General features: G+C 35.5%; 1 protein-coding gene across 10 annotated transcripts in view; it reads right to left on the bottom strand.

Moving 5' to 3' along the window:
* Positions 1-1440: 1440 nt before the first annotated feature.
* The window catches only part of REPS1 (RALBP1 associated Eps domain containing 1), a 63317-nt gene continuing 39850 nt past the window's right edge, over positions 1441-24907 (bottom strand). The window contains exons 9-20 of one of the 10 annotated variants that reach the window (XM_057370898.1): positions 23221-23360; positions 18506-18586; positions 15477-15564; positions 14575-14676; positions 13138-13207; positions 10744-10862; positions 9975-10039; positions 8786-8971; positions 7526-7621; positions 6779-6927; positions 6029-6134; positions 1441-5023 (exon numbers count right to left, since the gene is read on the bottom strand). In XM_057370898.1, the coding sequence (XP_057226881.1) occupies positions 4955-5023; positions 6029-6134; positions 6779-6927; positions 7526-7621; positions 8786-8971; positions 9975-10039; positions 10744-10862; positions 13138-13207; positions 14575-14676; positions 15477-15564; positions 18506-18586; positions 23221-23360 (1271 nt within the window). In that variant the 3' untranslated portion in view covers positions 1441-4954. Of the gene's footprint in view, positions 5024-6028; positions 6135-6778; positions 6928-7525; positions 7622-8785; positions 8972-9974; positions 10040-10743; positions 10863-13137; positions 13211-14574; positions 14677-15476; positions 15565-18505; positions 18587-23220; positions 23361-24907 lie in introns of all 10 variants that reach the window. The other 9 variants (XM_057370897.1, XM_057370902.1, XM_057370896.1 and 6 more) reach the window with 9 other exon arrangements.

The raw sequence follows: 24907 nt of genomic DNA, 5'->3' as shown, positions 1-24907 counted from the left end.
TCAGGAAAATAATTTATTTTCAATATTAAATCAATACATTTTCTCAATATGCAACTGGTCTTTCAGATGCTAGTATTCCTTACTTGCCTKTTGATCCAAATGCAAAAAACCACAGGCTCCTTGCATAAGACAGTCCTGATTCAGGGTTTCTTACAATTAACATGTTTTACCCCATGGACCATCCTCCCTTCTGGCAGTTTAAATGCAGCCTTACTTGAAGCAAAGAAAGGAAAACAATCAGACCTCTGAAGTTAAGTGACAGAAAACAAAAGCCACCACTGCMGCTCTAAGGGATACACCAAAGAGTGTACCTGCACAGCAGAGTCTGATGTATGACCAATCTCTGTGAGCTCCTCCACAGACTGGGAAACRATAGTCACATATGGTTCGACGGCAGTCTTGCCAGAAACTCTGTTTCCACCAACTTACCATTGAATGCCAGATTAAATTGCTTTTATTAGTTACGATGTTTTGCTAATTTCCTAGGCCTCTCAAAAACAAGACCAGTCAAAACAGAGTGATTTCAACTGCTTACCAATGCTTAAATGCATTGATATCTGTAAGAGTGAAGGTCTAAAGAACATATTCTACCTGAGGTGAAACAGAATTCTATAGCCCAGTATGCTGGTGAGCTGTGATAATAGTACTGTCTTCTTAAAGCTTTGGATTTGAGATGCAAGTTCACAAAATTCATATTTCATAGAGTCACAGTTCCAAACTTTTTAGTATTATAACTAAACAAGGGCTGCTTTGAACAATAATTTAAGACACTGAATACCTATACACCAGTAAGCTGGAARAAAGTACTGTGAAATCACTTTGGAACACAGTGATGGTGTACAACCACGTACAACTAGTGTACAATAAGTATACACTTTATGTAAAAAAACATACAAGCAGCAGAAATTGCACCTTTAAAGCCCATTTTGTCCATTTAAAGAAACATTACTGAAAGGAAATGATGGAGTATTGAACTTCCCCCGTCCACCCCCAAACACAAGCAATTAATTCAAGGACTCCTGTTAAGTTTATATTTTGCTTGTGTACTAATTATCAGGACAGTCCTGTACTGCCTCATTTGGTTATCAGTATACAGACATTACAAACATCTTTCCTATACAATCCCTAGGTCATTGTTAAGACTATAAAGAGACCGTAGCATTTAATAAAGCCCTTGGTTTTCATGTGTTTTCCTCTAGTTTCCTCTAGAGAGCTGTWCTATAAATTGGTACATCAATATACATGGCAAGACAAGCTGTATAAACATGCAAATATATTTAAGAATACTGAAATTATTTTTTCATCTTCCACACAGAGCAAGAACTGCATTGTTATTACTCACATGGAAGTAATGTGCTTTTGCAACACCTCACAATTTCATGAAATCACATTCCACTGGAAACTAAGACTAGAATGATTTGGGAGTTAGGAGACAGTGATTTATTATTTGTTGTTGTTTTAGGAAAAAGTAATTAAGGCTAGGCCACCCATAAAGTGACATTTAGAGACAAACTGCACAGCTGAAACCAGAAGAGTAATTCTCAACTCTGCCCTAAATGTAGAGTGGAAACACAGCACACCCCATCCATAAGGGACAGAGACATGTCACACAAGAAACAATGCTGCAAATTTATTTTCTTTAGTTTTAAGTTTTTATAACCTCAACTGTATTTATCTCACATAAGACATTTTCAGTAATACGAGATCATCTAGTTCATCACAATTGCAAGGAAAATGAGGTGCATGTGAAGTACAAAAAAATTGAAAATACTCGCTTACATTGGATAGGCTTAAAATACTCAAGACAAAGCAGCTTTTCAGCTTTTTACCTTTGCATTTTGGAAATCTTCTCTGCAGTCCAAAGACAGGCAATGAATAGAGAAAAAAGCAACTTCAAAGCAGGTGGAATGAAGAAAGAGGCACATTATTAGGAGAAACAAAAGAAATGCTAATCGAGCAAGAAGAGACCTCCTACTACAAAGTCCAGAGAAAAACATTTTCAAGGTGTTTGAGAAAGGCATGCTGCTGTCCATCCATCCCAGCTGGGTACATGAATCACACTTCATACTATTTAGTAGTCTACATTTATACTTACAATAGAGAGAGCACCTCTTTTGTACTGTAGATAACTCCTTGCCCCAAAGAGCTTACAATCTAAGTTCATAAAAAAGAATGCATCAAGTAGCTGGACCAAGATCAAACAAATATAGAAGACAGGGAGATAATTTTAAAAGGGATTAAAGTTGGGTTACATTACTAAATGAGGTAACTTCTGAACATCATTGGCGGTGATGTTCTTAAGACATTAAGTAGTTTTTCAACTAGAAGGTCTTCTGATCATGAAAAGCTGGTTTAAAATGTGCAGAATGATGCATTAAAAGTAATCCACAAAAATTCTTAAAAAGAGACTTGTGGCAAGACACAAAAATGCTCAGATTGCTGAAGTTCTTCACTTGAGACTAACCTGTCATTCTACTAGAAAGATATGGATGTTAGGAAATTCATATGTACATGTAACATTTGAATGTAAAAGGCTTTTACATACAAGCTTAAAATGTTAAATTCTGATATAAGAATCCTGTTTTTATAAACATAGGCTTAATACTTAAATATTAATATGAAAATAGTGCTATTTTAAAAATGTATTTTAAACTTTAAAATAAACTATGGACAAGATACAGTTGGTTCAAAAGATCAACATTCTTTAACTGCAGTGACTCACTTTTCCCACTTCTTAAAAAAGGGAAAAACTTTCCCACTCTGTTCCTGCAACTTGTCAGTTATAAAAGAAGTGATTGGTCTATCAACGTTGAAGTTTTTTAGTTTAATTTTGGGGGGGGGGGTATTTGTTTTGTTGGGGTTTTCTTCACATTTCCCTATTTATATATTGTTTTCTGAAGTCAAAGCYTTGCACTGTATATATAATTTATATGCCACCTTTGTGCCCATTTAGCTATTATTTCTTAATCCCTTTACATGCAAATAGGACCTTTCATGCAATATGACATTCTTTCATACCAGGGAATTTTGCTTTGGATTATATACATAAACCATCTGCAACATTTCCATTTGAAGAAAAYTGGAATATTGTCCAATATTCAAATTGGACATTTGAAGAAATATTGGAATAGTTACAGTAGTAAAATTTCACCACATTATCCAGTCTAGACATGATAACCAAAAAAAGAAATACTTGTTTTTCACCGTAACAGCATAACCAGTGGTAAATCTGACTTGACCTGTCATTTTGGCAGGGAAGCAGATGTTAAGAGAATTTCATTTATGCACAGAAGTGAGAGAGTGAGGTTAAGGACTGCTAACAGGTGATGATTTATCTTTAATTTTTAAAGGAATTCTCAAGAAAATTAAACCAGATATTAAGATTAAAGAACTATAAATATATTTGACCCAAGTCAATACTAACATTTACTTTTTAGAAATTACATTTGTATTAAATTTGCTTATAGGATACAAAAGTTGTACAGCCACAGATTACCAAGAGAATCACTTCTGATCAACAGCTAAAAAATGAGAGAAGAAAATGGCCAAAAGATTACCATCAATCACTCCTTTTACATGCCACAAAATTACAAAAAATTCCCTGCAAACCTGTAGTAAAACCCTCCCCCTTATTTGAATGAGTTTCAATTCCCAGGTAAAGATGAATCAACAAAATTAAAATATTGTGCTGTTTTATTGGTGTAAAAATCACACAATTGCTAGTTCTGATTCTGCAGAGATACATCCATGCAGTTAAACATCTATGATCCCACAGCCAGAAGAAGCCATTAAATAGAATATCTGCTGTTAGTCAGCAATTAATGCAAATTTACATATGAGATCAAAATGTGTGTATCGTACAATATACAACAAATCCTAATACAGTACATCAACCTGAATAGCAGGATACACTCAAGGAACTCTGTTAATAGTGAAGCCTGTCTATATGCCAGAGAAGTAAGGCCTGGAAACAAAATGACAGAAGGTACCCCAGAATTCCTAAGAAGCAAAACTGTTCATTTTCCGTTTTTACTTTTTTTTTTGCTGGGAATTAGAAGTTTATAGAGGTATTGACACATTACTTGACAATACAATTTGTTATAGTGAAGACTGGTGGATGTGATCTGCTATTAAAAGGTAACGTGTGAGACATGCAATTACAGGTGGCGCTTAGATAATGTGCAATTAATGTTTGGGGTCTACACCCAACTCTCTTCACAAAAGGGAGAACTAAAAAAGACCAATTKTGCCATAAAAGTTTCTATCCATGCGGCTGAATCAGGATCRTGAATGGATAAAATGTGAACACCTGGCAATCTGTGGTTACATACTCTATAATGTATGCAACAAAAATMATGAAATCCAATCCAGTTGATATGGCAAACAGCCTGCAAGAACTCTCCCAGCCTGAGTAAGCTAGTGAATTGCAAAGAGGCAGGCTCTCTAGAACTGTGAACAACTTTCCAATTGTGAAAGGCAGCTTGGGATGTAACACTGGCTGATGACAGATTAGTAGTTTGTCTCTTTCCTGGCACAGGAAAATAAATGCCACAGTGAATGGAGAGTTTATGTGCTTACAGGTTAAAGTCAACTGATTAGCAACCCTCTTCTGAAAAAGATGTTTCAACAGGGGAAAAAAACCCACAAAAATATTCCAGTTGGAAATTTTGGCGACAAACTCTGCAAACTCAAGTTCAACAAAGACCATGGATGCCCACAGAAAAAAGATGTGAGAGGCAGTGTCACATTCAAGGAAAAAGTCGGCTGCTTTTTTTTCTCTCTCTGTACTGAAATTAAAATTCTTAAAATACAAAAGTGGACAAATTGACAAAACAGAACCACAACATTAAATGTAGAATAGAGTGCACTGAGCTAGATGCATGGATATTTAAATAGGCCTTGAAACCAATACCCCTTTCAAAAATCAGTAAATTCACAGTTAACGGCAGTAGGCTTAGAGGTGAGAGAAGGGTCGAAGTTGTTCCAGTTGGACTTCCAGGGAGATTCTCTCTTCAAGAACATCCTACAAAAGAAATAGTTCCTCAGTCTTCTCTGACTGAGCATAGAGGAGTACTAAGATTTTCCTCACACAATCAAAACTGGTATCAGCTTCAGTCTTGAGAACTCATTTTCTAGAATCTCAATAACTCCTCCCATAATCTGAATATAAGACTGGCTGTCTAGTAATTATTTATCATTGAAAGGTGATGCCATTTAGTATTTTTTCCTTTCTTTCAACTCACTCAAACCCAAATTTGTAACCAGACRCAAAGCCAACAATAATATTTTCAAATGAAGTCTAAAATGTTAAGGGTATAAGCTCTCACCTGAATTAAGAGCACTGTAAACTCAAWTTTTTTTCCCCTTACGTGAATTTTATGCACCTCATCTCTCATAAACAGTAACATCCAGGCTTRAGTTTTTAAAAAGGCTTAAGATACTGTCTAGAATGGAAGTTATTAATCTATGTACATTTAAGGATTTTTAAAATTATCTTGATAGATAAAATTAGATATCTTAGGTAAGAAAGAYGACAAGTGAAAGACATGAAGATGATGCTGACAGATAGCTCCAAACAATCACAGCTGACCTAGATAAACAAATTACTATTGTTGCACTAATTAATATACTGCAACTTTTGTATTTCAGATCATTGTATTTGTTTAAAAATACTTATAATTTATAATTTTATTAGGATTTTAAGGCTCGCTTTTCCCTTTAGAAGAACACAAACTACTTCAGCTGCTGCTCTTGGTACTGTTTTTGAAGTATGTGATGACCACAACAGTTAACTTACTATTAAAGATTTGAGGTAAAATTTTAGTGTAGCTAAAAGCAAATCAATACACTGAAAAATGTGTTTGTAGTAGCAAAAGCATCATATATTCTRTGATCTACAAAAATAGCTAAAATTTTCATATCAATATCCCCTGCTGTATTTATCACTGTTTTGCAGAGATACCCGTGCATCACTAACACCTTGCTCTCTGAGGCTCTTCTCTTACACAGACAAAGAATAAGAAATTACCTTTAGTTGCTGCTGTAGTTCACTGTTCAATCTGGCCAAAACAGTRTTGGTTTCCTTGTTACGTCTGATTGATGCCTGAATTGCCTTCTTGTCTTTCCCCACTGATCTGAGAATAYATTAGAAGTACTGTAGTAAGTTATTTTGCCACTTAGCTGAACATCTCACTTATASTCCCCCTTCTTTAAGTGAGCAGAATCTCCCTTTCAAAATCTTGTTACACTGTTAAATTTTTCCTCTTCTGTCTGGCTTGATTAGCTATGTTTGTTTGCATGGAAACACAGATATACACATTTCATATATGCACGTGTAGTTAGTTCAAATCAAACAGAAAGTGCATTTTAAAAATTCATCATAATCAACTTCCTGAAGGCCCAACMCACATTGATTTACCTGAAAGTGACTACTGTAGTAAGTTACTTTCATGCTAGGACACACAGACAGCACATTTTGGAATGTTCATAGCAACCATTTAAAATAAAACACTACATCTCAATACTTCTACCACTTATTTCCAACATACTTTCAGAAGTTAAAACGAGTTCACACTCCAAAATTCAAAAYCTCTAAGAAATCTCCCAGTAGTAGAGGCTTTGGGATGACCTTCTTTAAAAACCAGAAACTTTTAAAATTGTTGAATTAATCTAAATTAAACACACTGAAATTGTTTTCAACTCCTGGAACAGAAAGTGTGTATGCTGTTTAAATGTAAACTTTCCAGTAACAGATGTATTTATATACTTCTTGGGTTACCTAGGAATAGATGGCTGTGAAGCAAGAACAGCAGCTATGACACCTGTTTTCTGTGTATGTTCCTCAGCTTCAGGTCTTAGCTCATCTTCTGATTTTAATCTTCTACGAATAGGCTTCGGCGGYGGAGCAAGTGGGGTAGTGCCTTTACCCTGAAGAGGAAATCACAGCCTATTAATTCTCTGAAATTACGTTTTATTTGGATTATAATCTGGTAATTCATTTGTGTTTCATATTCAGTTACTGAGCCAACTGAATTTACAATCCATCAGGTGTTTTCTGATGGACATCTAGCTGCATTCTCACATGGTCTGGCAAAAATATAAAGTACTAAATCCTACCATGTGGTGAAAGGCCAGTAAGTTGCTACACACTGAGAGCTGTGCAAGCAGAACACCACAGTACAACTGAGTACTATAAACACACAGTGACTCAGAGCACACTTACCCCCCAGTAATACATCTGTAACCAAATAAAAAGCTACTGTTAATCAAGTTCTGCACTGAACATTTTGATATGTCTCAAAATTTCAAAACATTCAAGTATCTTAATTTTCTACTGTCTCAAGATTAAATTTAATCATCATCCTCTGCTGCAAAAATTCACCACACCACACCTATTTCAAGCACTGGACCTAAGAAAATTGGATTCTAGTGGACATGTAKAGAGCTGCTGTTGCAAATCAAAACAGACATTTCATTTCATATACATCAGACAACTGCGCTCTTCTTCCAAGGGTACTTTGCATACCGCACTAGTGGGAGCATTAGCAGGCGCTTTGTCTTCAGCTCTTCCATCTGCCTTGGCAACTCTAAGAGAACTTGCAGAATCAGAGGGCTTTTCAACCTAAAGGAATTAAATAAACTGTATTTAGAAATCCACTTCTTAATAAATATTTCATTTGGCAACAATTGGAATAAAAACAAGTATGCTGTGTTCTGATACATGAATACAGTTAACACCTTAAATTCCAGTTCAATTCTTATTCAGAAACAAAAGTCCAATGATTTGAGGCACTGTATAGCACWAAAGAGGCTGTGGCCTGATCACAAACTGCTACAGCTGTTTCTGCTATCACTATACCACCATTATCTACCTGTCCCTGCCAAAGGTTAATCCCTCCAATGGGACACAATGTGACTGCTCCCCATCCACCTCAATTAAAAACAACCAACAAGCTTAACTTAAGCAGTTTTCAGTGGCAGCTTAAGCTCCCATAGCTCATTTTGCAATGAGGTACATGGAGAGTTTTGAAATGGTTCCACGTCACTGATCTTTCTGAACAAGGGAAGCAAGAACATGCTGCTGACAGCTGGGTGAACTTTAAAGCACCACAGGGACTTTTGCAAGTGAGGATGCAGAAGTGTCCCAGAGAACTTACGATCTGGATAAAAGCTATAAATTATGCAAGGAGAACATGAAGTAATTTCTGCAATAGCAGCTAGCTATTATGACAATACTAAGGCTTCCAAACTTTTAACTACTATCTCTSTAGTAGGAAATAAGGTTTTCTAAACATCTTTAATGACAGAAGGATGCCAGAGGTCTATACACTTTTAGTCCAATGACTTTGAGGAAAGGCAAATTAATGGAATTTTAGCASATGTTTACAATACTCGACAGTCATCTCCTTCATTAAGACATGATTTAAAAATTACCAGCAAGTCATTTGGAAGGCTGGCAAGAATGAGCAGAAGAAAGGTTTTTCCTGTACTAAGTCTCAAATACACCAACACGATTATGTTTGTGCAGACATATAATAAGCACAAAAATCTTTTACATTGTAATTGAGATGAAAAGAATTCCTTCTGCCAAGGTGTTTGGCAATTAGTAAGTGCAGCAGTGTGCAATGTAATTGCTTTCTAGTAATGGATTGAGAATACCAAAACAGAACAAAAAACCCCAACAAACAACACACCACTGGCAGAAAACAACAGAAACAGGTTTTAACAAAGTCTCACAACTGTTGGCTGTATTAAAATAATTGACAAGATCTTCCTTTCTACACACCTGCAGGACTTCTGAGTGTGGTTCAATTTCATCTTCTTCCTCTTTGTTTACACCTGAAACAGCAAATGCCTCAAACTGGCTGAAGTCTGCAAAATTTGGCTGTTCTGGTATTTGTTGAGGTGAGGTACTGGTATGAGCTATTAGGCCTTCAGCATCCACTGGGCGATGCACATGAGGACCTGCACCCTGCATTAAAATAACAAAAATACTTAGTGACAGAATGTTAAAGATTATTTACCTTTTTARCAAACAAAAATTTATGTCCTATCAGCAGGACTATGTGCATCTCATGCAAGACATACACAGAGAAATGGAAGCTCAGATATGCTGTTATAAAGGGGRTAAGACCAAAGAGGGATGCAATGTAGCACTGGCTAGACTCATTGAACAGTAGGTATTTCTGCTGTAACGGAGCCAGTTGGGCTCTGGGGGCTTGACACAGACTTTTAGTCTAGTTCCATAAGGAAACAGGCTTATGTTATCACACTGTGTGGAATACGTCTGTCCTTGTGCCTTCCCTTCCCTGCAGGTAATTTCTGCACCAAYTGCTGGTAACTTAGATTCTAAGAAGTAGCTGCTGGTGGGAAACAACTGAAAAGCAATTTTATCTGTGCCATGTCAGATCTGCACAGCAGCTGAAGGATTCAACTGGTTGAGACAAAAAAAAAAAAATTTCAGGATGAGCCTGCTACCATATCAGCTAACTGAAATCACTCAGACTGGGACTACAAAGATCACCAAGTCTTTGACAAATGAAGAAGTGGAATCACTCCTTTTGGGAGCAGACATGTTACGTAAAACTCAAACCTGTGCCAGATAAATTGAAGATAAACCCTTATTTTGCAAAACTCTGAAAGTTGTCACAGTCTTTGTTATGGCCTATGCACTATACAGGCAGAGATAATGAAATATGAAAAGATAATTTTTCTGTCTTTCCTACAATTCAGAGCTCCAGACCTCTCATTCCTCCTCAATACCTACTTCAATCCCTACCCATGGCTCCACCAGAATCACTTTTTTATTCAGGGAATACTAACATTTGGCTATAGTCTAGGTTTTGAAGTCATTYACATCCTGGTGCTTTCAAAAATTTAGCACGCAACGATACTCATTTCAGAGATAAATTAAAATTCAGTTACATAAAAATAATGCACTGAGTTAGATTATGATTTTTCAGAACTGACATCACCTGTGAAGGCTGTGGTCTTGGAGGCACTGCAGGGGGATAGGCAACAACTCCAGCCTGTTGCTGTCCTGTAAAATATACGCCATATTTTGCCAAGATTGTTACTTCATACATTACAGTGCTAAAAATTTTTGTAATTGTCAACATGAAGAAATGCAGCATTTTACCCACATATTAACCTGTCATATTGAGGCCTCAAATCATAAGGTCACCTTCTTTCAAACTGGCAAACAGACAAAAGGATTAACCAAAACATGATCTTGTCCTTTGTTCCAGCTCACAGCACAGGCATGGTCATACTCTTCTGGTGTTAGTATCCACTTAAATATTTTCTCACACATTGTGATGCTGAATTTAAAAGTACGGACAAGTCAGAAGTGCAATAAAACTCCATAAGCAGAGCAGCAGAAGTGACCCTAAATCACTTCCTCTAAAATCAAATACTAAATACCCACCCCTACTACATCTCATTCAAGGACTCCCCTTGAAAATTTACTAGCAGACGCAATTCATTGGATGTGGGTATACAACTAAAATATTATTTCCTGACTTTGCTTCCCACATTTATCCAAGGAATTAAAATGCCAGAATTCACAACTTACTTTTAACTTAGCTCCTTCGTCGAAGTTCAGTATAAATTTTAATACGAACAATAGCAGTGACAACGTTTTCAGCCYTTTTTGTTCAGAGGCATTGTTTTAAAAACCAACACTCTACACTGTTTTTCTCATGTGCTGAAAAATAATATACACTAAGAACAGATAATATCTACCTGGGGTAACTGAAAAGGATCTGTTCATATCTAAAGATGACGACCGAGAATGAGAAGCATGAGGCCTTGGAGGGGGTGGTGGTGGTGCAGTGTTATCGGGAGATGTTCCTGAATGTGACCTGCAAAATACATAAGCTTCTGTAGTGATTATAGGTGGCTACAGTAGAACTAGAAATCAAAAGTTATTCAAAGCATGCGATTAAAAAAAATGTTTGACAGAGGTAAAAAATACCTGATTGCCATTGACTTTCAAGATTGTCAAATTAGTTTTAAACTCCCAGTATTCTTTTGATTTTACAACTGCTTTTATATTTCCATTTAATTAAATATCCTTAATCAAATTATTCTTATATTACCACATGTAATTTATCTTTGGGAAACCAACAAACAGCTTTGACGCATATCCCAAACAATGATAATTCAGGAACAGAGAATGCTAAATATGGTAATTCCACCCAGATGGTAGTCACTGTAATTTTTAAGATGTAGTCAACATCCTGTTTAGGTTAAATGGGTAAGTTCAATTTCATTAAAGAAGAATATTGGGTTTCTGTTGGACCTGCCTCCACGTATATCAAGCTCAAGAGTATCTCAGCAATTTAATTCTCCACCTGAAATTTTCCAAATCTATACACTTTGTAGAATCTTCAGAAACTTTGACTCATTCTTAGGTAGGAACACCATCTAGTGGATACCTATTGTAAATTCATGGAGAGCACATGCAGAAAGGACAGAAGGATAAATTACTGCACTAACTGCCATTTAAGTGGGGTTTATTGCATACAGAATTTCTGCACTTCCTTTTAAAAACAGTTTGCAGAAGCTTCCTAACTAGTCCAATTTGAACAAGACAAATTTACTGGATGACTGACATGAATACAGCTGTTCTTCCTTTCAACTTGTGACAAAATCTTTTCTATGACTGACTTCTGCAACATTCTTCTGTAACTATTTTAAGATGTAAACTAGGAGAGGTATAAGGCACCCAAGTTTCGTGTGAAACTTGGAATTCCTAAATGTTTAAATCCAGACAGAAAATTGACTTCTCAAAAGAGAAAAGTTTATTTTCTTAATATATTCCCTACAGCAAGTTTATTTTCTTAATATATTCTCTATGGCAATGCTTCTGTAACACTGTGTAACTCTCCATCTGATGAAATTCAAATCTAATTACACTGACTCCTTGGGTCATCCCTCTAGCTAATATAGTAAAAACACCACAGGTAGAATTAAAAATGGGAAAACGTTATTTAAGGACAATTCTGAAGTACCATTATCTGACACAACCGGATCAGTTTTTGATTTTTGAAAATACAACAGAGTAGTCAGGACTAATGGTAGGATTAAGGACAATATCATCTCTATACGAAAGTGCAATTGGTAGAAGAGATGCCAGTGGAAGGATGCAAAAGAATAAGTGGGACAACAAATTTCCTGTGTGGATACTGCCCCAACTATCAGGTCAGGACAGAAGCTCCCTGGGCCATAATGTGGGGACTCATAGGAAAACTTCACTCATCTACACAAGTTCAGAAAGAGAACCCAACCCAAAGTCAAAGAGGCAAAAAACACGTTGAAACTATCATGCTGATAATGCAAAAACATACACAGAAGCATGACAGAATCACATTTTCCACTAAGTAACAACAGAGGAAAGAATTTTTCAAGCTGCTGTACTGACAGGCAAATAGAAATCTTTCTTTGCTACTGAAGTCACCCTCATTATTTTTGTTTTGAAACTTACCTCTGAAACTGATTGTAAGATGGTTAATGGCTAGCTGGTTTTAATCCTATTCAGGCAGATTTAATGGGAACAATTAGCACCAGCTGGTACAGCACATTCTCTTATGTGAAATGATGAAGTTGTTGGTTTTGTGCTTGCACAGCTTTTTCCAATCCCTTAATTTACRCTGGGTCTATGTCTGCCCTTTTATTATTTTTATGTAAGTCCATTATTAAAAGAGACAGTTACTGCCATGGTATTCCTAATTTGTGTTTAACTCTTCTTTTAGGCTACAGTGACATAAGGTCCATCTACAAGAATATCTAATGGATATTTTTTTGGTTTCAAGTAACAGCATCATCTCATGTGCTTACATTTCCTTGTGTTTAAGGGGAAAGTCTTTATTAAGATTTCTGACTGAACATGGAGCTTCACAAGGAGCATTTGTTTAGCCCCAACAAATTTTTAGACAATTTTTTTTTTWAAGTTTTCACTTTACACACTGACAAAAGCAACATCCATTGTTAATGCATTAGAAAACAGATTATCTCCAGGTTCCTGAGTGTTGAGATTAGGAATCTGTTTTGAAAGCTAATTGTCAAATACCCAGAAGATGAAAATAGGCTTCTTTAAACACCTGTTATTTTGTTTTTAGTTGCTACTCTACTGACCGTTGCCGTGTTACAGCATTTCCAATTTGCTCTGGATCTGATGTGTAAGAGTCCGAACTGCTGTAACCATCTGCTGGGAAAAGAAAGAACAGTTTCATATTTGCTTTGCATCATTAGCATATCCTAACTGATAGAAGTAAGAAATAAYTTCAAATATCCAATTTGTATTGTTAAAAAAAGGTCTGTGCCCTTGTATTGCTTCCCTGTAAGTATCACGTGGTCAAGATTCAAAATCCTTGAAGGATAATATACAATTATCAAATAATCTAAGGATGTGATACAAACCAACTCCACTCACCCAATACTACCAATTTTTGGTTACTACTGGCATGTACCAAAAAATAAATAACAACAATAATGTTGTATTTAAAATTAAGAAATGCAAGTTTTAAAAACAGTAATTTTAAACACTTGACATTCAATCCCTTCAACAATCTAATGAACAACAGTAAGGGACATCCAACAAAAAAAAAAGCAAGGAGTAGCCTGATTTTAGAGGTGCTGAAGGACTGTCACCAACCTTAGAAATCAGAAAAAGGGAAGGGTATGTACAGTTTACAGATTAACTCAGTGGCTTTGCTACTACCATAATTTCTGTACCTCCAAGGCTGGTGGTCRACCTTGTTTTGGACTAAATATTTTTAAAAGCTTTCAGTTTTAGGTTAAGGCAACCTACAAAACTAAAAAATGCTATTAAAGCATCATGCAGACAGATTCGTTAAGGATGCCCTTATCCTTAGAAGCTCTGCAAAGCTTGATGKTTTTTTCCAACAAAATGRAAAATAAAAAAAATTTTAAAAAAACCAAAAACACCTCAGAAAAACTCCAAAAATTTATTCAGGCTACGTGTAATCTTGAATCTCTCTCAATATTAGACAAGTGAACTAATCAAATCAAAATAATGCAACATACTTTGGACACAGGAGATACTGGAAATTAAAAAGACTATTAGAAGGAAATAAACAGTTGAAAAGCTGCTAAGAATTGAATGTAGAAGTCTATTGCATTTTCTTAGTAGCTAAGCCAGATGAGAAATGCCTGAAAATTTTGTGATCAACATATTTTCACTCTCTAGAAAATATGTTGTTACATGGTTCTGAGGAAGAACAATTAAATGCGACTTAGTGAATTCCACTTTACGTACACTAAATTCTTCATTCTAGGATTAAAAGAGAAAACAGGAAGATGGAAAAGAGCTTCCAAGAATTAACTTTCTTGAGTACACAGGGTAGGAAAACAACTCCAGTCATATCAGTAGAACTTCCTTAATTACTACTTCTAATATATACTTTATATCAAAAATGTTTTTGCTCTTAGGTAAGTTTATCTTATTTTAGAGCTGCTCCTATCCAGCAAATTTTTGTTCACTGAGGGATATATAAGATCTACATTTTGAGTAATGTAAGAAATGAGACCTGTAAGGCCTTTGATACTTACTAACAGTATTTCCAGCTGTAAATTTTACAGATGAACTCATTTTATTTTCTTCTGGGAGATCTGATGGTTTCACAAGTAGTGGGCTAGTAGGGTTAGCATGATCTAGATGGAAAAACAAATCTAGATAAATGAACTTACTCAAACTAACCTTTATTTCTGATGCCAAAGCTTTATACTGGTTTTCTGCCTTTATGCAAGTGCTGCACACAAGAGTAAAACTGGTGTATTTTAACTCACAAATAACACTATTACAAGGCAAAACTTCAATTTTTCAGCATTAAGAGCTGTGAATCGTCATGCTGAAAAAGGCCAAAAAATTTTAAAATCAATGTGTTGCCCATGATATTCTCTTATGCTAAAGACTCTGCATGAGTTCCATGACTTTAAGAAATACAGGCACACAACTGTAAATTAAGATCCCACTATTCTCAAGAAAATTTATCAAATCACCTTGCTTATTATAGACCAGAGCAACAGAAAAAGGCGTGCCAATACTCACAAATGCTGTCAAGTRTCAAAAAATAAAAAAGAAAAGTAGTTTTTCTGACCACAGCAGAACACGCTTTATGAATGGAGGCTGTCATCCCCATGTTCAGTTTACTTCAGTACTTAACAAGGACATCTAGACATTCTCCYGGGATGCCCAAATCCAATCTTTATCATGATGCTCCTGAGCTACTCTCCAAGAAATGATCTCCTAGAGACAGTAAAATCCTACTGGAGCAAATGGCCAATTCAAACTCTGCACTCCAATCCTTAACTCAGAGCCCCTCAGTAATGATGTTCATTGTAACTCCAGATACAGTCATCTTTGGTGAAAAAAAGAATTAAATACGTTCAAGGAAATAAAGCCAACTCTAATTGTACAAAACTTCTCAAATTAGCAAGAGAAAATATCCTACCACTTCCAGTTCTTTTAAGCTCCATTTCCTGCATGTGGATTTTGCTTGGAGTCATTCTTATGGGAACTGGGTGCACAATTGCAGTGTCCTGTGGAAGAGATCACAGCTATGTTAACTTAGTTTAAATCATTCTATTAAGAGTATYTGACACCATGTGAAATATCAAATCTAAACAAAATTTCATTGTTAGTTTATTTTCACAGTTCCAGGGAATTGAATATATCCATAAAACCAAAGCTCTCTAAGCTATAGTCTCTGTAATGATAACTTAGCTACTTCAAAAGGGGACTAGAATATGTTTCTGTAAATAACTGCAAATAGGACCTGAATTCTACCAGCTTTCCACCATTTTTGGCATATCAGACATCTGGTACTTTGAGCACATTTAAAAAAAATTTGCAATTTAAATGCTGACTCCTTTATTTATGATGCCTCAGAAAATGATGGCCTCTCTAATTAGTATGAGTAATGCTCAATGAAACAAGTACTTTGTAGTAATTTCAGATATTTTTCTGGAGCATTTAAAATAGCAAAAATCCTAAACATCAGGATAATAMGCCCTAGAGAATACACTCCTAGATAGGCACTGACCTTACACTTAGGCATTTGTCGTTCAGACAAGAGGCTCCATTTAAAGTATTTTACAGACAGTCCTTACCATTTGGTTTGGAGACTGAGTGCAGACAGCTTGAAAAAAATAACCTCAAAACTCAGAAGTAGCCTAAAAATATGGACATAGCTGTCTGAGATTTTTTTATTGTCATCTATATTCAGAATATATGCATGGGTGGGCCAATGACAGCACAAGAACAACCCCCACATTATGTTCTATCCTAGAAATAATAAGAAGTTTCAAAACTACACTTGTATCAGAAATTTAATCTGTTCTGACTACTCAAGTAAATCAATTTCACCAAGTGTAATACCTCCACATTGGAATTTTCTGAAACTATGTCAACGACTTTCACTACCCTTGCTGCAAACAATCTGAAAACCACTTTCTAATCACAGCTCAAACACCACTGTTGCAGGAGGCTTTTAGGAAGAGTTGCCACTTTAAAATTTTTCTTTTCCCCTCTGTAATGAGATTATCATGCAAAGCTCGCTTTTGCTGGGGCTGCTTCAGACCTCTGCTGTATTCTCATGTGCAGCTGCTACAGAAGTCATGCCTCAATAGTTAAATGGATTTTACAGAATGCATTAATTTATATCATTAACTTAATTTTACTTAATACCAACTTTGACTTAAAAAAGGCMTATTAGGCTTCCATACTAAGGGACAAATGTACTGTTTTACTCTTTCCACTAATCTTTTACCTCCAAAGCAGCTGCTTTTGCAACTAAAAAAGGACTGGTCCGTGAATTTACTCTTTGGATAGTTATTAACAACTGCTTGAGAAAGCTGATTTTCTCTCCTCTGGGGAAGCAGTTATTTCATAAGTCAGTCCTATGCATCACTACTGAGACTGCTAAAACAAAAAGTCTGCCTTCAGCTACTGAAAATTTGTCATCATTTGCTCTTATTTTAATATGGAAAACAAAGACTCTTACCCCAAAGTCTGTTACCTTGGCAAGTATCAAAGATGCTCACCATTCTTTTCTCAACTATGAGCATTTCAAGGAAAGTACTCTAGAATGTGATTGCCCAGAAAAAAAATGTGCATTTCCAGTGAATTTCTCTTTATGCACACAGAGAAACATATATACTCTATATAAGAATTTTTCATATACCATMACTCCTCTACTTTTTAGATTATCAAGATACAAAAAAAAAATCAAACTTCAGATTTGTCTCATTTGCTAAATATGTGTGAAAATAAATTACTATCTTATTGCAGAAACAAGACAGTGATAACTCTTTACTGTCTAGCAATTACAAACAGTAACAACTATAAGCTGATTTATGTCACRTTCACCTCATTAAAACAAAAATATTGTATATTTAAAACAAGAACAATCTCAGATGAAAGAGGGCTGGTTTTTGCTCTAAGTAGAACATTTTCACTTGTTTTGAATGTTTACTAAAGGTTAATTCTAAACATGGGGAACGGTGCAGTTTGAATTCTAGCTTTCAGGATCTAGAAATGCTACTTCTACACACACGTCAATGTTAACTTTTGAGACTGAAGCTCTGATGTATTTAAAATACATGTATATTTATGTATTACATCGTTYCAAAAGGGGCAGGTTTATAACTAAAGGCAGTTAAATGTGTATTATGCACACCTACTATAYTTTGTTACAGAATCAAATGGATACTAATGTTGTAATTAATTAAATTAAAATGGACCCTCAGTGGTAATTAAATTTGTAAAAAAAAACCAGGTTGAAAGCAGCAGCTAAATACTGCACTTCTAATGCATTTCAGAACTGCTTTAATGTCACGYGCTGTAGAGCTTAAAACCAGCAGAACTTGAACACTGTAGGGTATTTCTGGCTCCCAAAATTCGTGAGATATTTAACTACATAATTCTTCAGAGCAGTTCTCACTGAGTAAAGCCTTAGAACACCACAGGTTTAGCTGGAGAAACACTAAAAGCCTTATTAATAAGTAACTTGGTAAAAACATTTGAAATATGAAATACCACACCCATTAAAGCCTAGTAGCTTTTTTTTTTCACAGAAGCTGGCACTGTCTTTATGAAAATCAGGCTCTGCAASTTGAAAAAGCCAAAACAACACTGAATTAAGAACCTACAACAGAACTGGTTTATCACTGGGAGTGACTCTTGCATTGACTTAGACATCTTTTCAAAAAACATGTTAAAATACTTGRTGTATGACAGATTTTGACAGCAATGTTGTATTAGGTCAAAATCAACAGGCAAAAAGCATTCTTTGCACACAGAGATTAAACACAAGCAGTACCAGGAAATTTATATTCTGAAAATAAGCAAACAAGCTAAGAAGCCTGCCACCATTCCCCAAAAAGCAGTCCATGGAATCATGCATAACAGCTAAATACAATGAATGGAAATTCAGTGTTAATAAAATTAATTTCAAACAAGCAAGCTAAGTGATTGACTTACAGGATCAGCTGGTGCAATGTTAGAATCAAATTGGGTCAGAGTTTGTGAGCTTGAAGAGCGTTCGCTAAATGTCTCCCACTGCTGAACAGACAGAGGAGAGAAGTCAGCATGATGAGGAAGATGGGAGTAAAAGATCACTGAGGAGATTTAGCATAGTAGTTCAGAGGTTGCACTGGAAAGTACTATATTTGCACAGGAGAGTACTTCACTTGGAAAGCACACTAATATATATTTAGTGTTTCTATTTCAGTCTGAGACTGTCGTGGAACCGAGTTTGTAATCTGCCAATATTACACTTTACATTCAAATTTCTAATGAAGATACAAGTACACAGCAACCCAAGTACCTTCAGAGGTCATGCTTGCCAATGAAAATCATACAAGTAAAAAGACTAGTTAAGCCATTCACATACTTCAAAGATAAAAATCAGAGACATGTTGTGTGCATTTGTAATTGTAAAATCCACAGAAAGGTTCCTCAGCTTGGTAGCTGCCAAGTTTTAAACATCTTTAGTGAATGCTGGTTTTCTTACAAAATCTCAGACATGTAAACACTGAGCAGAGTACTCCAATCACACCAKTTTAGCTTGCCAGTGCAACCCCTGAGAAGTGATTCTATGCTGTAAAAGAGCATTTTCATAAGTCTAAATCACTGACAAGGCAAAGAATTAAATTCAAACATACTGTTGATTGCTAAAAGCAAATAAGTCAATCTCTGAACAATTTTACAAGATATGGGCATGCTGTATCAATACATGGCCGTCAAGAGTCCTCATGCAAACTGAGTCAAATTACAGCCACAACTGGATCAGCAAAGCACTGAAGTACATAAAATTAGTCTGTGACCTGGAATCCAGATTAAAACACTCACAACAGAAATGYTAAATCTGTTATATTTTGGTGAAGTAACAAGTAAATATTAAGCAAGTTTTRAACACTACAAATACAATTTTCAAAAATTACAATTACAAAATTTTTAGTGCTCAGAAAATTTGACAAGAACTACTTTATGGCTGTGGAAAGAATGTGGGAGCTGGACTCAATGACCCTGGTGGATCCTTTCCAACTCAGAATATTGGAGTGTGATTCTGGGTGATAATTTTGCCCCATCTCTATAGGTAAATCAATCTAARTGATTCCAGAAGATGGAGGACAAACTATATGGTGACAGTCAACCTAATCACATGTTCTCCTCTACACCAAACTATGTTCGCTGAACAGCCTGTATGTGAACCAAGTCTAAAATAGTTATTTCAGAAAGAACTTCTTAAGGAAATTCCTAAATAACTGTTTATAATCAGATGAAATGAAAATAGAAAAACATKAACTAAATTTGTAATTGCTGTCATGCATGGTGAAACTTCTTGTAGAGAAAGCCTTATATCCTCATTTCAAGCTTTAGGGTGAAGRTTATGGAATTGCATTCATATGGGGGGTGGTTGTTTTTCTGATTCTTTTTTGTTGTTATGTTTTTTTGTTAGTGTGAGATTTTTGTTTGTATTTGTTTTTAACACAGAAAACTATCCTTTTCACAGACAGAATGCAATAAAAGCTTTTTAGGAAGGATTCCCAACTGCTCTGTCCCCCTTTTTAAAACTTGCTGTACTAAACAGTTTGTGTCATTCCACTCCTTCACAAAGTGGCAGCACTGCAAGTAGTTTGGAGCTACATAAACCTGTTCAGTGAGCCAGTTTTTACTAAATCAGAAATTTAATGGCCAACTTCTGCCAGCCTTTTTCCTGATTTGGCTTCTTGCACTTGCACAGTTGCTCATTTTCATGAACCATACTAATATTTATTTTAGGTCTACCACTAGCCTTTTAAACTTGATTTGGCCAGTGGCTTGAAAGTTGCCAGTGAGACTGGTAAACAGATCATTTGATTACASAAATATTGTTTCTTAATTTTTCACGAATTCCACAGAGAGCACAGCACTTATAGTTAAGATAAATGGTATAATATTATTTTTTACAGATGGATGCTCCATTTCTCTTACTGTACTGCTCTGAAGCCAAAGTGCAGATACCTTTATCATTTGTCCTCAGACTTCCTAGCTGGATACAGACAGATGAACACCAACACCTCCTGACTGCTCTAGGAAATATGTTGTTGTGCTCAATCCTGAGATACTATCAGAAGCCAGCTACTGCTAATTACCTGGTTAACAAAAAGCTAAATATATTAAGAATCTACTGGACTGAATCTTTAACTCTGCAAAATTTAAAAGCATTGACAGGGTAAAACTCATGTTAGCTAAAACTAAAGTATTTGTCTTCTACAATTGCAAAACTAAAGGTTAATTATTAGAAACTGAAACTCACAGCAACCTGAACCATTACTAATAGAGCACCAAGACATTTGAAACAAGGTGCAACAGTTGTGAACTTAAAAGCAAAGACCCATATCTGTGTTAAAGCTAATATGACTGTATGACACTAGATAGTTTTCATAAAAAAAAAAAACCAGTAGGTTTTTTATTTTAAGCATCCAGAACTAAGTGCTCAACCTTGAGACTTGCTTGGAAAAGATGTCTCAAAYGAGAAAGAAGTAATGAGTGAAGAGATGAGAATGTGAAGCATGTGGTATCCAAAGTTAGGTAGATTTTAATGGTGCTCTTCAGTCTGAAGTTTTAAAATGATGCCTTGGTGTATACTTGGGAGCCTCCACTAACTGAGCCTGGCAACTGCATTCTATAAATCAACTATGAGCTTGAAAGAACAGAGTAACCAATAGTTTTGAGACTAATAGGATGAGACAGCATGGAATGACAGATAATCCAAAGATGCAGAGCTTTTACAAGCAAATTATTTGTTGATGACACTTATAAGAGATTGAAAGAGGAAACTATTAGACTGGTGCCTGCAGCAATAYCAGATTTTTTTCATGGAATTAAAACATTGAGGACTTTGACCTGACTCATGCTGAAGAGAAAATGCTGAGGAGAAAGAAACATGCAGAGCAACACATTTGAAAAATCAGAAATTCCTYTGTGTTAGAACAAAAAACTCTGAACATTTAGTTCAACTCTATTTTAGTATAGTTAGTATCCAATAGTACAGCTGCTGTGAGAATTTTCCAAACCTTTTAAGTTTATTAGTAGACTTTCAGAAAGAAAATACCACCTTATTTATGTGAATGGACAGTTTTGTAAGACAAGATTCTAGCTGACAGAATTGTAATTCACTTTGTTCCACTAGTGGAATGACACTATTCAGTTGGTGACAGTTATATTAGACACTGAAGGAACTGGTTCAATCAGGATGCAGGTTACCAAATTATTAGCTTATTATATCTTTATTGAAAACACAAGGGAATGTATCTATGCAAATTTTAATACAGATGCAGATATTTACAGCTTTTTAGCAATGACTGAATGAATATCTGCTCCACCTCCCTCTTAGGATGTAACTTCCTACCAGCAGTCTGAGTTACTGTCAAACAGAACTAAGAATCACTAAATAATTTCCATTTTTTTTTATTTAGTAAGGATGTGACTGTGTGGCTAGCATTTGCCCTTACGAGGACAAGCAGACTTTATGAAGTCCTTCCCTCCTCAGAAATGAAGGAAGTTTCCTCTGCTCCTAAATTTAATCCTAAAAACATGCTTGTTTTCTGCTTCATGCTGACTTTCCTTTGGTTTGTCTGMATATTTTACTACCAGTTTTCTATTTACCTGAACTCTAACAAAGAAAGGAAAAAAAACACAAAAAGCTCTTTTAATAGAAGAAGRTAATACTCAGCTACTGACAGAACTACCTACCTTATATGTTAAAATAAGTTTTCAATTCTTATCAAGACTCAGATAAGAAAAAACAGTTTTCCAAAAACAATTTATTTATTCCCTCTTTCCCCCCCCTCATAAGGAAAGTAAGCCTACACTGTCTTTGTATATGGCTGCAAACAGAAACACTTTYGAGGAGCTGAAGTAGCTCTTAGAATAAAACACTGGTTTACTCTAAGTCAGAGGCAAAAAAGTTAAAACAGAGCAACAAGAAAGATCTAGAAATCAATCCCCTTTTAGGCCTTTTAAGCAATGGACATTTRTGGGGAAAATTAATATAAAAAATACTGCTTGCTAACTTAACTTTCAAATTCTGACAAAATACAGCTCTATTACAGAAGACTGCTTATACAGCAAATTTGTATGGTTAAGGATGATGAATCAGAAGTATATAACAGTAAAAATTTAAGATTTACAAAAAACTAGTCAATGGCYGGCTTCAAATTAAACTCTGAGTCTCTATTTCTGAAACAAACCCAGGGCTATGACTTCTCTTATTCATGATATTTCAGGCTAAAATCAGAAATAAGTCCAAAAATAAGTCAATGTCCAGATCTGTAGTTTAGCAAGAGTGTTTGCTAAAAAAATTCTTCAGAGGTAACAAAAAWCCCCAACCAAAAACATGCCCTAAATGAAAAAAATCAGGAATTAATTCAACTTTTTCAAAACATGCTTAAACATGCTTTGAGATACCTTTGTGATTAATATAACTTTGTGATTAATGACAGTATTTTAAATAGTAGCTCAWCTCACAGTAAGACAGAAAAAAACAGAATAAAAGTGTTATTTTTTTTACAATTTACTCAGAACTTTCTTGGTCTATTATCCTGCTGTTTATGATTTGTGATCAACAATTCACTTATGACAAATTATGGATGCATACACAAGTTAATTATTTACTGGCAATGAAATAACTCTTAGATAAAAGTGCTAACCTCACTGCTCTGATTCAATTCTGGCCAGGTCTGGTTTAGGGATGGCATTGATGGAGACTTGCTTGGAGGTGCTTCTGCTGGAGAGCTGGAATAACCTACCTCACCAGCCTGCTCCCCAACTTCTGAAACGACAGGAATCACTATAAACAAAAATCACAAATTGCGTTCATTTAATTTTTAGAAGTTACTCACACCTCATGGAAAATGCAAAGAACCCTTTGTTTTCATCTTTTTCAAGMAAATACTTAGCAGCAGACAAAAACCAAAAACCCCAACAACTCTCATTAAGTTAAATACGCTGMGTGTCAGGTGCTACTCTTCTTTTAAGGATGTTTCTGAAAATAAGACTATGAAGATAGCATGGTACAGAGTTATCTCCCACCGTACTTCAGCCTTTAAGTATTTTTTTCAGATTTGGATTACATATAGAACTACACAATTTTTCCTACATTATTAGAAAGTAATTTCATACTACCATTTATGAAATCATATCCTACACTGAACATTTCATCTTACAGAATAAAATACTTCCTTGTATGAAAGGTCAGAGCAAAATCATTATCTCAATGCAAACACAGAAAAAAATGAATGCAGATTAAGAAAACCATTCTCTTAGATTAGTCCACRGAGAATATTAGTTTCAAGCCTCTTACTGAAACAATRGTGTTTCCACATTTGCATTTTACATATTGAGTAAGTGTACTAGTTGWCACATTGCAACTGTCTTTGGGCACTCTTTTGTTTTCTTTCAAAGTAAATCTGAACAGCAGATTAAGCATTCTGCCTAACACTGCTGGCAATGTCKCCTATTCTAGATATCACAATGTAAGCTAAAGCAAGGCACTGAGAGCCTCAAAAAACCTCAAAGTTCAGATTCTAACTGTGCAGTGTAAGTAACAGGAACAGTTGAAAGAGTGACAAGTAGCCAGACATATTAACATGATGTCAGCAGTCCACAGAATTAAAACTGTGGGCAAGACAAAATACGAAAGAAGGTTTAATTTAAAAAAAGGACTGCTTGTTGCTTATGTGATGGAAGGTGACAGCCACAAGAACATGTTTTACATGCTGTAAGGCTGAAAACTTGACCAAAATTTATAAAATGGACTGGTCTCAGGTTCCTAAAGAGCTGAACTCTGCAGTCTGTTCTTCTGCTAAGACAATTCACTATTCTGMCTAACTTTCATTCAAAAGAAGCTAAGAACAAATCCAACATCAAATGGAAATTTGAATACTTGAACAGCTAATGGTGACCAACTGTACCTCTGAAAASTAACAACCCATTATTGCCTCCAAAGAGCCATTGAGGACAACAAGAGGCTGAGCCTAAAGAGAACAGCCAAAACAATGAAGTCCAAAAAGAAATTAATGGTGCCACCTTGAGGTCAGGGCAACTGAGGTGCTACTGACATGAAAAAAGCCACACACAAAAACCAGCGAGTCATCAGAATTTCAAAGGTCATGAAAACTTCCCTAAAACAGACAGACATGAGGCTGTTTCCATAATGTTTCCAAAATTATGCCCAACATCTAGCATCTTGYAYTGTYTTCCTTTAGKGAAAGCAGTTACATAGGTTAYATCRAGGTGYCATAATGTGACCAATGTGCTGTGGTCATTGTACACAAAATTATATATTAAGTCCAAAATACGCCAGTGGCAATGTTTTAGGAAAACATACTGCATGTT

The sequence above is a fragment of the Malurus melanocephalus genome, unplaced genomic scaffold (assembly GCF_030028575.1).
Source record: "Malurus melanocephalus ecotype Western Australia unplaced genomic scaffold, MMel_1.1 scaffold_136, whole genome shotgun sequence".
NCBI classification, from domain to species: Eukaryota; Metazoa; Chordata; class Aves; order Passeriformes; family Maluridae; genus Malurus; species Malurus melanocephalus.
The sequence above is the reverse complement of the archived record's forward strand: the minus strand, read 5'-3'. Positions and strand labels throughout refer to the sequence as shown.